General features: G+C 36.6%; 1 protein-coding gene across 4 annotated transcripts in view; it reads right to left on the bottom strand.

Moving 5' to 3' along the window:
* Positions 1–525: 525 nt before the first annotated feature.
* Positions 526–14,490, bottom strand: part of znf507 (zinc finger protein 507) — a 62,119-nt gene continuing 48,154 nt past the window's right edge. For 2 of the 4 annotated variants that reach the window (XM_063066971.1, XM_063066972.1), the window contains exons 6-8: positions 12,089–12,193; positions 10,931–11,065; positions 526–7,664 (exon numbers count right to left, since the gene is read on the bottom strand). In XM_063066971.1, coding sequence (XP_062923041.1) covers positions 7,307–7,664; positions 10,931–11,065; positions 12,089–12,193 — 598 coding nt within the window. In that variant the 3' untranslated portion in view covers positions 526–7,306. Of the gene's footprint in view, positions 7,665–9,283; positions 9,460–10,930; positions 11,066–12,088; positions 12,194–14,490 lie in introns of those variants that run through there. The other 2 variants (XM_063066973.1, XR_010020301.1) reach the window with 2 other exon arrangements.

The raw sequence follows: 14,490 nt of genomic DNA, 5'->3' as shown, positions 1-14,490 counted from the left end.
GCAACTTATTGTGAGAAGGGTGTGGAAGGCTACCCAAAGTGTATGTGAACTTCTAACCCACTGGGAATGTGATGAAAGAAATAAAAGCTGAAATAAATCATTCTCTCTACTATTATTCCGACATTTAACATTCTTAAAATAAAGTAGTGATCCTAACTGACCTAAGACAGGCAATGTTTTCTAGGATTATAGGTCAGGAATTGTGGAAAAACTGAGTTTAAATGTATTTAGCTAAGGTGTATGTAAACTTCTGACTTCAACTGTACATAGGTCCTGGCTGAAACTGGCAGCAGGAAAGAAAATTTTGGGTGGTACATGTCACTTGAAGGCTTATTAATAAAGCTTGACCATATGAAGTCATAAACTTTTAATAGCACTACATCCATTAAAGTACTTAGTTGCAAAGAAAATCTTCAGCGGAAAGAATTAAGAGGTTAGGCATTGACAAACCTTGTTCAGAAATTGCAGTAAATATTAGCTTACATTTTTACCAATGAAAATTTTAAGATTCATATTCTACACTTGTCAAGTATATACGAATGTTGATAACAGTAAAATATTCAAACATGGTTGCAATTCCACCCTTTACTGTAAGCTGAAAAGGAAGTCTCAAGCTTATTAAGAGCAAGGACCGTACCTTTGCAAAACAAAACTATAAAGTGTTATAACAGAAGTTTACCTCACATGTCAATATTTTGGACTAGGCTAGGTTGGTGGTTAAAGAAGATTATATAAAGAAATATGAAAATTGAGCAGGCAAATGAGATTACGAACATTATTCATCCAAAATAATCAACATGGGTTGACGAGACCTGAACATATGCCCTTTTTCTGTGATGCTATATATCATTTTGACACAAGTCAAAAACTTAGAACACAGAATTGTTCGTTGATTGAAAGTAAAATTACATTTGAGGGAAGGCTAAATGAAAAAAATAGGTTATCTATTACATCAAATGTGTCTTGCTTTTTTTTAAAAGACAAATTTTATTCCAACTTTCAACTGGTATACTGAATAAAATATAACAGATGCCAAATATTACAAATAAAATAAGTTATTGTGTTACAAGACATTTCAATGAAACATACAATAATTACAAGAGTACTACAAGTCTATTTTAATTTACATAAAAACTTGATGATCCATACACATAAATAATCCACACACAGGTTTTGGCACTAAGGCATGGAGTTCAATACATGGACTGAATTTAAACATACTGTACATTTCCACACTGAAAGCACACACACACACACACACACACACACACACACACACACTCCCATGTCAGCTTTTCTGAAAGCTGTGCTTTGGTGAACAATATGTTTTAGTGTTGTGAGATTTGTGAAGAAAATTATATGTATCCAAAATAATTCTTCAATATCAAATGACTTCTATGTTACATTACTTATAAAGTTACAATATCCACCTTATATCAAAGTTTAATTTTTTTACTGTACAATTACAGATCATTAACAAAGGTACATTATTGACTAAGTGCTTTCAAAATACCTAAGAATATAGATGGGATATTTGATTAGGCTTTTCTTTAATATTTTCATGAATTGATTTTATTTAATATTGCCATTACTGAAAGTGCAAGCATGTAACAATAAAATATGAAATGTAGGCTCTGCTGTGAACAGGTCATTAAATGAAGCATGTAGGATCTGAAGGCTTCAGGTTAAATTTTTTAATGATGTCCTGTAAACCAAATTGGCACAAATCATTTTGGTGAGGAATGTTGATCCATATCACATTTGTGTAGGTTCCCAGCTTCTCTCTACTAGTGATGCAGTGTACACATAGTTAATCTAATTTTATTATTGTCTACTTCATGATTTTGGATTCAGTGAACTTGTAAGATCACACAAACTAACTTAAATGTAGCATAAAGAAAATTCCTTCAAACATTGACATCCATCAATTACAGCTATCCTTTCACTGCCAATAACAATTTGAAAACAGACTATAACTATTAAAAAAAAAATACCCTCATCATAGAATATCCCCTACCTTAGCATCAGACTTATTGTTGATGGTTGATTGTAAAGCAGGTTAATGTTGGCTTACAATGGACTTTGATTATTTTGTCTGGTGTAGAAACTGCAAGAATTTGAGACTCTACCACACTGAATGCAATGTTAATGAATAGGAAATTTTTTTCCATGTAAGTGCGCTATAAAGCAGGAATCAATTTCACAACATCTTAGTCCCACTGAAATCTCAATTAAAAACAAATCAATTTTGATATGAATTGCAAATAACCATGCATGCACCCTTACTTGTGTTTCATTGAATTAGAGATTTAACTGTTGATATTAATTTACACAACTGACAGATTTAGGTAAAGGCAGGGTATTTTCAGAGACGAGTAGGCTGAGCTGTACAAAACAGAAGCATACAAAATGATGATGGGCATAGGTAGGATGGTTAGAAACACATTTTTCCAGATGGACAAACTGTCTAAACATAGATTTAGGATAAGGTACTCGAGGAAATGCCTGAAATCTGGAAAATGTTGCCTGGATACAGATACTCTCACAATATTTAAAAGCATTGAGAGGACCACCTGAACTACCATGACATAGAGGGCTATTGAACCAGTGCCGGTAAATGGGTTTACTTCATGGTGGGCTGAAGGGGCTGTTTCTGTGCTGTATGACTCTGTGACTCACTTCTGCTTGCCTCTTAAAACAGCTTGAACAGGCAGTTATGAACTGCCAAGTACCAGCAGCTGGCATGTTAGCAGCCTACTCAAGCAAATCTTTTCATTTATATTGATATTTCTCTCTAGTACCTTTCAAATACCAGCTAGCCCTCTAAGACATCACATTGATTTTCCAACTATTGCTAAACTTTAGGAGATATATAAGACTTACAGTGACTAAACTGTTCCCTTATACTTATTTGAATTATCATAAACTGAATTAATTCATTCCCAACAGAGAGGGGCTTTTCCTACAGGAGCAGTATCTTGCAGACTGGGGAATAGACTTTGTAAATTGATTGTACTGTAAATAAATATAATACAACAAAAGAAGCTGTTCACAAAAATAAAGGTGCATTTTGTTCATCCTATTTGTGCTTGATATATTTTCAGTGAGATCAATATCATTGGACTAACTTATTGAGTATTTGTAATATTTCCTCACTAACATCTGCTGATTTGTGTCTACCTTTGCTCCTTACCATCTGCTAGGCTTTTATCTTAGAGAACTTAATCTGACAAGTCTTCTACAGATGCAAACTGAACGAGTGGAGTTTCCCCATATTGAACTTCACCATCATGATACGTCCCGAGAAGTTCAGTTATGGAACTGCAAGTGGCAAGAAGCAACCTAATTTGAGCTATGTCAAGCTTTGGGTTTGGAAATTTACAGTTAATTAAACCATAAAACTATAATCCAATCATAAAAATTAATTAAAGCCACACAAAACCTTCAGAAGACCTTCAAAACTGTGTAAATACAGTTCACACTGCAACAAGCATCGTGCTTTGACAAATATAGCAGGAAATGGAGGTGCCCACATTTAGCCAGTGGCAAATAGGGGTGGGATGAAGTTAAGAAAGTAGTATTAGTGATGCATGTCATCTTGTCATTGTGTAAAAGTTTTATAAATAAGTTGAGAACCATTACAAAAAAAACTACAAGGCTTCTATGGTTTATTGACTTTATAAAATTGATTGGCAGAAGAACAAACTCCTGTCACTTTGGTTAATTGCAATTGAAAAGATTAGTTTTCAACAAGTGAGGGGCCATAATTTGCAGGGAAATGCAAGCAGTTCCATGTGAAACTCAATATTTCCCTGGAAAGTGACAGCAAGATTTTGGGACTTCATTGTTTGCATGTGTGTATGCAACCTTACTGACCCTTTTATCAGCTTCATTTCCATGTTGGACTTGCATGGTATTCAATGGTGTTTGAGATCCCCAAAAACTAAAGAGTAGAAGTTGGTTACCTGGCTCCTCAAACTTGCTATGTCATTTTATAAGATCACAGATCTTAACCGCAACATACATTGCCTTCTATCTGTGATAACCTTTCATCCCACTTGTGTATCAAGTATCCACCTATCTCTACTTTAGAAATATTCAAAGATATCAGTTTTCACCACCTTATCCAAGTCATTGGATCTATTTAAAGTGGAGGTTGGTAGGTTCTTGATTAGTAAAGGCATCAAAAGTATGGGGAGAAGGTAGAGAGCAGGTCTGAGAGGGATGATAAATCAGCCATGATGGAATGGTGGAGCAGACTCAATGGGCCAAAATGGTCTAATTCTGCTCCAGATGGTTATTAACAAATGACAATAACAAATATAATTTTATTTTTAATGTTTTATTTCTGCCATTAATATGAAGGGAAGAAGCTGTTTTATCAGTCTGGCCGAGAGTAATTCTATTTTCAGCTAGAGTGCAGGTTATTGGGTGATTTTTTTTTCCCACAATGGCAATCATGTCCAATTACTATTCTGCTGTGAGTGACTGAGACTGATTTTATGCACATAATCTGTGTACAATAATGACCCACTTACTGCACTTATTTCTAGAGAAATAACTTTTATAGGGAGCAATTCATTTTATAACTTCCATTTACTCTGCTCTCTAAAAACATTGCTTTGAATAAAATGACTACACTGTTCAACTGTCTTTGTTGCAAGTCCAGATGTACGTCATGGCGAATACTTTACTGAAGATAGTATTTTGAATTGGCAATTTTAGCTTTAAGAGCTTTAACATTTTCTATGAACCCCTTAAAATCAGATGCTGAGTTTTTTTTATTTGTTATATATATCTAACAAATGTTTGCCAGAATATTTATGTTAAAATATGTATGTAACAGGCAAAGTAAAAAAATGGTTAACTTTTGAGTTAACATTCTAAGTCTGTAATAGCCTTATTTTTCGTACTTCTAACGGACAAAGATCCAGAATGCTAAGGTAAATACTTGGTAATTTTAAAGACAGTACATGGTATCATAGGAGAGGTAACTTTCAAGAGTCTATTCGAAGAGAATAACGTGCTGAATTCTTGCGCTTTTCAACTAACTGCTTGACTGTCAATTACTTCAAACGTTTAAAAGATTAGATTGAACAGCTGACTTTCAAGTGAACATTCAAACCGGTCTAAATAGGTTCCAATTATACTCCTTTACAGAATGTTAACTTATATGGTTATTATAACCCAAGCCTTGCTTTTACCCATTTTAAGCAATGGAAATTGGAACAAGCTGATATTTACTAAGTGACTCGCTACTTCCACAATCCATGGGGAAAAACAGTGGATAATACTCCATGCTATGAAAAGACAGTCAAAGTTCAACACAAGAAACCTTGCATTTCCTTTTAAAAAAACAAAGTGATCCATGTTCAACACTTGGAGCAAGCTTCTCTGGCATGAGTAAGTGCATTTGCCACTAAGTATACAGTAGAAATTTACCTTGCAATGGGCAAGGATGTTCTCGCTCAAACACAGTCTTCACATTTTAAAGAGACACCAAATTCAAGTGAAAATGTTCGGCAAATCTCAACTCATCTGTTGAAAAACAAGTAGCATGATAAGAGCATGAATTAAAATGATTCATTGTCTGTTTTGCTGTTACTTTAATCCTAATATTTGCTGAAGACAAAGCTGCCTTCATATTTGTCATAAACCATATCTTTACATTGGCTATTATTGGGTCTACATCTTGATAATTATTAGGAATTTACAAAGATTTTGAATATTTAATTTCTTTTTATAAGATCTGCCCAAACTGAATATCTGAAATTTCAATGTTTTCAAAACTGAACAATATATTTCATACATGAACAATTCAAAAGGTAAAACCATCAGAAACTAACGATTATTTAATCACAGTAACTGCATGTAAAATAAAACATAGCTTTTAAATTAACATCAAATTTTTCTTTTAACTGCTGAATGCAAATCCACCATAAATTTCAAGTTGTTTATACCTGCAATTCTAAATTTTAGGCGAATTCCTGTCTCAAAAGGACTATTTCATTAGCCTTAAGTTGAATAACAGCTCTTATGATTCAGTGCAATATTTCTTACAAAATGAAGGCTATCATTACTTTAAACAGTAAAATCAAACATTGCAACTTCTCACGGACTCATTACAAATCAAATGTTAATTTTCTTTATAATATTAATGGTAATTCCTTGTTGCCAGAAACTATTGTGACAACAGACACCCAGGACAAATTTCTGAGGAGCTAATGGTTCTATAAATATTAATCGTTTTAAGATTACTTTTAATAACTTCCACTCATGATAAAAACATACCAATATGCAGACCCTGAAACTCACTTTTAATATAGATCTCAATATTTTCAGTTTGAAACACTTAAGCTTCATGAATGTAACCAAACATTAAATACTGATCTGAACTAAATACAGTAAGTTAGGAAATACCCATTCCTAAAAAAGCTTGTTTTAAAATGTCATGTGTATTTTATGGCTGAACCAAAGATGATCTTTCAATCCATTTGAAATAAGTCAGTGGTATGGTATGGAATTTCAAAGGTAATATGTCTGCAGTAAAATGTATTTCAGAGAAAAAAACAAGTAGGTGAAAGCATGACTTCAATTTCAAAGATGTACAAAAACTGTATTAAGCAACAAACTACACAGACGAAAATTTTATCCCGCCACCCTTCCATTCACAGTGAACTGTGAAGTCTATGAGCTGTATGCTCTAATCGGGTAGTAAAACCTGTATTGACTTAGACACGAATAGTTCCCTGGGTAGACGTAAATAAGCAAATCTTTAAATAAAACCTTTATTCCATCTATATTTATATTGCTAATAACAAGGAGAAAGATTTCATCAACATCTCCTTCCCCTACTGTTGCTCTTAAAAGATCTGTTCAGTGATACAATTATAAAATAGCACCATGACCAAAGTGCATTGTAAATACAACTTGACTGCCTTATAACAACTCACTCTTCACTACAGCTAAAACTACATGCATAAATATTTAAAAAAAGTTAAATAAATACAGAAATACAATCTGTATCAAAAATGTCAGTATTAAGAACATGAGGTGGAGAAGTGTGGAGAAACTGAAACATTAAAATGATCCTTGAGTATTTTGCTTGCTTTCAGGTTATTAATAATTACTTACACTAATTTTGTGAGTGTGAAAGCTGCAATGCTGACAACAGTTTAAAAAGACAAAAGTCACTCTTTGAAATGTTAACGTTCATTTTCTGTTGACACTAAAACAAGCTTATTTTATGTCTTCATCTACAAAAGAATAAAATGTAGATTTTGCAGGCTTTTTAGTTCAATCTGCCCTATTCAGACTGAGAACAGTGGTCTTTGTTAAGGATGATGTTGATAATCTCGCCTTCGTGTTCCTTCATATGATCCATCAACAGCTCTTTACTGGTGGACTCAAATCCACAGATACAGCAACAGAACAGTAAGACACAGTACTCTGTGCCAGAACGAGTCTGACTTCCACTTTTTCCTGGTGAATTGTTCACATTTACATCTGAATTTAACTTCTGATATTTTTCAGGGCTCCTGGTTTCACCAGTTTCTGGAGCTGACACAAGTTTATCAGAATTGATAGGAAGATGAATGGATGGTGGTGGTGATGATATTTCTTCAACTTCTTCAGCTGAAAGTTTCCTTTGGGGCTCCTGAGACCTAAAACAGTTTAAGTATTTGTTACAAAAAACAAAGAGAGTAAATAAGTTTACTAAAATAGTACTTCCCCACACCAATTCACTAATAACTTTGTTCCACATTATTTGTACCAGAAATCGTGTGTCGTGTCTATTCCTGAATACGACAGCCTTATGACACTGTGAGACTATCTAAACTAATAGATTTCTGAATAGTTAGGTAATGCCTTATCAGTTTTACTGTACCTACCCATAATTAAAAAGCTGAGATTATAAAGTTGAATTAGCTCCTTGCCTAACCAACAAGAAAAATATAGCACATCCTTCAGAAATAATATCTTAGTTTTATAATAAAAATTGGCAGCTTGTACAAATATACTATAACCAAGCACTATGAAGATTTAAAATAATTATTGACATATCAATCTCATGATATCAGGTTAAACTGAGGCAAGGAAACCATCTGTTGGGTTACCATGTACCATTTCCCTTTGGCCGATGCATTAGTAATGTTCTATATCAAACACCACCTGGGGGAAGCATTGAGAGTGGCAAAGGGATAGAATATGGCAGGAGCAGCACTATTTCATGCCAAACAGCATAACGGCATGCAACAGCTAAAAGGAGCAATCTCAGTACAAGCAGATCAGATCTAAGCCCTGCAGCTCTGCCACATCCAGTTAAAAAAGGTGGACAATAAAACAACTGACGGGAGAAGGAGGCTGCAGAAATATCTCCATTCTCATTGAAGCTGCAGCCTGGTGCATGAGTGCTAAAGAGAAAGCTGACCAACCTCTGGTCAGAATTGCCAAGTGGTTGATCCAGTGGCCTCAAGGACAACAGGTTCCAATCTTCAGCCATGTGATATTAAGGAAGCAGCCAAAGGTACTGTATTCAGCAGGGTCAAATGGGGCCCTGACAACATTCTGACAATAGTACTAAAGTATTTTGCCCCAGACCTTACTTCGCACTTGGTCAAGCTGATCCAGTACAGCTACATCATTGGTATCTACTCATTAATATCTTGTTCATAACAAAGCAGGCCAAATCCAACATGGTCATATTACTTAATTGGTGCACACTTCAAAGGTTCAAAGTACATTCATTATCGAAGTGTGTATGCAGAATGCAACCGGCAGATTCGTCCTCCCACAGCCACGGAACAAAGAAAACAATGGACCTGTGCAAAGAAAACATCAAGCTCCCAATGCACAAGTAAAGCAACAAATCAAGTAAACGGTAAAAAAAAAGCAACCCCCCCCCCCCCATCATACCACAGTCATTGAAACAGTCTAGGAATATTCAGTTTAGTTCTACTTAGCACTGTGCCATTTGCTGCAGCCAGTCTGTCCTGATCAAAATAGTAATAAAAAGGGGATAACCAGAAACACACATAACATGAACAGCAGAGTACAATCGACAAACTGCATCAACTAAACCTTTCCCAAGAAACAAGCCTCTGGCATCATCCTCCAGTGGAAGGAGGGAGTGATATGGGGACGGGGAGGGACTGATCAAATGTGCTCCTCTGGGAGCACAGATGGGGGGGGAGCAAGGGGGGGAAAGGAGGGGGGGGAGGAGATGGGGAGGGGGGGCTCAAATGCATTGCAGACAATGCCGAACACCCATGCATCTTCTGACCTTGTCCATGTTGATTTCAATCTTGCTCTTCACTTTAATGGTGAGGTCGGCAAGAAATGGAGACGATCGTGGGCTCGCACCCGTCTCCAGGCTTCTTGGCCTCTAGGCCGCCCAGTTTGCTTGAAACCTCACCAAACCTCCTCAGAGACAGCAAAGTGCCAGATTGCTCAATCGGCCTGAAAGCACACCACCAAAATGTAAATCACAGGTTCCAATTGCAGCTGAAAGCCTGGTAGCAGAATCATATTTGGGAGAAGAAACTACTTTATTTTGTGAACCATCTGAGGGACATCACCTTTGATTGCATTGTTCACTGGCACCATCTTCTTCCCTCTTGATCATCAGAACAGTGGTGAAGGCAAGGCATAATCTGTAGTGCTATCAAGTGGCACGTGTTTTGCCGTAACCTGATTCGAGAAGCTCACTTTGGCTTCTGCCAAAATCACACTGCTCTGATCTCATTACACCCCTAGTCCAAACATGAACAAAAGAGCTGAACTCATCGGCAAAAAGAGAGTAAATGTCCTTGGAATAGCATTTGATCGTATGGCATCAAGGAAACCTGGCTAATCTGAAGTCAATGATCATCAAGAAGAAGCGCTCCACTAGTTGAAATCATACCCAGCACTAACGAAGACTGTTGCTGCGACTGAAGGACAATCATCACGGCCACAGAACACATCTGCAGAAGTTCCTCAGGATAGCGTCCTAGGCCCATTCATCTTCAGCTGCTTCATAAATTACCCTCCTTCGTCATAAGATCAGAAGTAGGGATGTCCGCTAATGACTGCACAAAGTTCAGTACTATTTGAGCCTTCTCAGATATTGAGGCAGTTTGCAACTAACTACAGTGAGACCTGGACAATATCTAGGCCTGGACTGAGACAGCCAGTGCCGGGCAATGCTGATACCCAACAAGACAAAATCCAGCAATCATCCTCTGAAATTCAATGGCATTACTGTCCCTGAATCCACCACAATTACTATCCTGGTGACAGCACTGACCAGAAACTGAACAGGTGTAGCTATATATACAGTGTGGCTACAAGAATACATCAGAGGCTCAGAATCCTGTGGCGAGTAACTCATCTCTTAACTCCCTCAAGTCTGCCTGTCATCTACAAGCCTAAAGTTAGCAGTGTGATGGAATACTCTCTACTTGTCCAGTTGAGTGCAGCTTCAGCAACACAGAAGAAGCTTGACAGCATACAAGACATGGTAGCCAGCTTGACAGACACCTCATCCACAGCCACTGAAGCGCCGTAGAAACAGTATATACCATCTACAGAATACATTGCAGTAACTCACTGACATTTCTTAGATACACCTTGTAAACCCAAGACTTCTACTAGGTAGATGGATGAGGGGAACACTGCCATCTGAAAGTTGCTCTCCAAACATTCTGACTTTGAAATATATTTCCATTCTTTCACTGTCACTGGGTCAAAACTGTGGAATTTCCTCAATAATAGTACTGTGGGTAGACCCCCACATCAGGACTGCAGGGGTTCAAGGCAGCAGCTCTCCATCACCCTTAGAGATGGGCAATTAAATGCTGGCTCAGCCCACATCCCCTGAGTGAATAAAAATAATTCTCACAACAAAGTGTCCACAAGAAACTGAACTACCACATGCAATGTATCTCACCTGCTGCTTTGAGAAATAGCTTCATTAATGGCCTTATTCACTTGCTCATAATTATAATTTTGGTCACTTGCATGTTTCCACATATGTGACTTCAGTGAGGGTGGATGGCTACACTCATAGCCACAGAGAGAACACCTATCAAGACACAAAATCATACAAACCAGTTCACACTTTATTTTTATCTTGGTAAAAATTCTTTAAAAATAGAGTTAAAACAACAAGATTGTACCTTTAATTATGAGATAAAACTCGGAATTACAATCTTGTTTAAAAATTAGGCAGGACTGTAGCATCTACCTACATTTCATAAGCACAAGAGATTCTACAGATGCTAGAAATCTTGAGCAACACATACAAAATTCTGCAGGAACTCAGCAAGTCAGGCAGCATCTATGGAAGGAATAAACAGCCAACACTTCAGGCCAAGACCTTCATTTATTCCCCTCCACTGATGTTGCCTGACCTGCTGAGTTCTTCCAGCAACTAGTTAAATTTCATGTTTTTGGGCAGGATGCATAGCTAGTCATCAAAGATGCAAAAGCAATAATGAAAATGAAGTAAGTGACGGGGGCGGGTGGAAGAGGAGGGTTACATTCATTCTGTAAGGGAACAATATTCTTTGGATTTGTATTGAAATGAAAATCACGGAATAATATCAAGGCACTTAGTTTAGATTAAATTTGAACTGTATGAAGTGCACATAAAAAAGTATTTCAACATTTTAGATCTATCCATGCCAATGGTAGTACTGTTTACTATTGCTCTGATTCTTTGCCTCAGTTCAAAAGCTGAAATGAGTATCAGCAGATTAGTATCATGAATGGATATCATCCTTAAATCTGCAAACAGCTGAAATTTTGAGATAGATTCTGAATCCTGATTGAAAAATTGGTGAAGAAATTATACTAGGAATAGGTAATTTCCCCTCTCTCAATTTATAGAGCAGGTTTTCTCCATAAGAAAACATATTAAAACAAAATTCTCGTGCTGTTACTAGGCTGCCTAAGTGAATGAATACATTTTAAGTTATATTCAATATAGTAAATTTAACAAACTTCTCATATAAACATACTTTCTCTTCACAGAGAAAATAAACAATTATTTCATTGTAATTCATTCATGAGCAACTACTAAACAGGTGGTCTGCCATTTACTTACTTGTACTGTTCCAGCAGCTGAATGGACTGTTGCTCCTGTGGATGACGCTTCATATGACACTTCAAGCTGTTTATATTTGTTGTTGCAAAATCACAGCTGCTGCATCTGTAAATTGAAGGACTGAATATAAGCAGGTGTTTTTAAATTCATAATGTAATTGTAATACTGACCTTCATTGTAATATTTTACAAACTAAAGAAACTAGATTTACTAAACCTCCACAACAGTTCTCTCAGGAGTGTAATTTGTCTGTATAATGTATTGGGAGCACATATAATCTGCATTCATCAAGACGAGGAAGCCAGAATTGAGGGAAAGATATTCCAGTTTTTACAAAGCATAGGACCTCAATTAAACAAAATAATTTGAATTACTCATTACCTTCATGTTCTCAAGCATAATAAATAAATACTCCACTGAGGGGATAGTGAGTGTAGAATGAGCTGCCATAGCAAGTGGTGCATGCGAGCTAGATTTCAACATTTAATCAAAATTTGGATAGGTACATGGATGATAGGGCTATGGTCCTGGCACAGGCTGATGGAAGTAGGCAGTTTAAATGGTTTGGTGCAGACTAGATGGGCTGAATGGCCTGTACTTTTGTATGACTCTATACACGACTTTCAAAAAGAAAATGCTTGAAAGAATTCTTAATTTGTGCAGGAAAAAAATCTGCTTATGATAACATTGTACATGTGGTTATATTCTACTCCAGAGGAAAAACCTGAACAGTATTTCCAAACATTCTGTTAAATTGTGTTTCATGAACAAAGGTTTATGATCAGTTTAGCCTGCTCAGATGGTAAGAGGCAAAGGATGGAGTGGATGATTGCTTCTCACATTGGAATCCTGCAGTCACTGATGCACTGCAGGGATCCATGTTTGGTCCTTCACTGTTTCTCATATATATTAATGAAGGATGTAGATGGCGTGATTAGCAAGTTTACTGACGATACTAAAATTGGTGGTATAGTAGATGGTGAAGAAAGTTTAACAAGGTTACAATGGAACCTTGATCAACTTGGAAAGTGGGCAAGGGAATAACAGTTGGAATTTAACAGTGTTAAGTGATGAATTTGTTAAATTAAACCAAATCAGGATGTTATACTGTGTAATTGAAAGTGAGGAGTGTTACTGGAAGTGAGATATTGGGTGTATCATTTGCTACAAGCAGACAGAGTGGTGAAAAAGGTATATGGTATGCTTGTCTTTATTGGAAGGAATTGGGCTATCATATTAGTGGTACAAATTGCTGATCAGTGTACACTTGGAGTATCATGTGGAGTTACGGTTGCCACACCGTAGGAAAAATGTGACTGAGCTGGAAGGGGTGTAGAAAAGGTTTACAGAATCTTTCTAGACAACCACATGTTGCAGTGAGTTATAAGGCTAGATCAGATCAACTGGGACTGTTTTCGCTGGAGAAGAAGGATGTGGGGTGACATTATAGAGGTAGGTAAAATGACAACAATTAAAGGATATTTGAACAGGCAGATTAATAGGAAAGGCTCAGAAGGGTAAGGGCCAAATGTTGCCAAAACTGATTAGTGTAGATAAGCATATTATCAGCATGGATAAGTTAGGCATAAAATACCTAGTTCTGTGCTGTATAACTCTGTGAATCAAAGGTCCTAATTTAAAAATGTTAACCTTATTTCCACAAATGCTCTCTGATCTGCTCAGTGTTTCCATCAATTTTTGTTTTTAGCTCCCAATGTCTGTTTGAGTTCCCTATTTCAGAATCTACATTCTTAACCTTCTCTTGATACTGCTTAATCCTTAACACAAACATTCCTAAAGGTCGATTTCTCTCTGAATCAATGTGTCTTTTTTGTCTAATTCACCTAAATATTTCTCCTGTCTGATTTTCATCGCATCCTTACTAAGATCTGTTTCCATTTTAGCACCCACCTCCAGTTAACTTAAATCAGGATTCTAGTTTAGATTCATATTTTATTATAAAATCTCCATAATATTCAGTGCTCCAAAAATCCACCCTCTGCTCTTTTCTCTAACAGCAGCAGCTCATTATTGCAAAGTTACCTTCATGCTCTACAGAACTGGAAGGTGGCAAATGCTGTGCCTTTATTTAAAAAGGGTTGCAAAGAAAATTCTGACAATTACAAAGCCATAAGCCTAACATTTGTGGTAGGTAAGTTACTAGGGGAGGTCCTGAAGGGTAAGATATACAAGCATTTGGAAAGACAGAGTTAGATTAGGTTAATTTAGCTTTATTTCTCACATGTACTCTGAAATTTACAAAGAAATGACCACCACAGTTTGACAATGTGCTTGGGGCAGCCCACAAGTGTCACGATCCTTCTAGCATGCCCACGATTTACTAACCCTAACTCATATGTCTTTGGAGTTTGGGAGGATTACAGGGAGAACATGCACACTGC

This window comes from Mobula hypostoma, chromosome 14, assembly GCF_963921235.1.
Source record: "Mobula hypostoma chromosome 14, sMobHyp1.1, whole genome shotgun sequence".
Lineage (NCBI taxonomy): Eukaryota > Metazoa > Chordata > Chondrichthyes > Myliobatiformes > Myliobatidae > Mobula > Mobula hypostoma.
The sequence above is the reverse complement of the archived record's forward strand: the minus strand, read 5'-3'. Positions and strand labels throughout refer to the sequence as shown.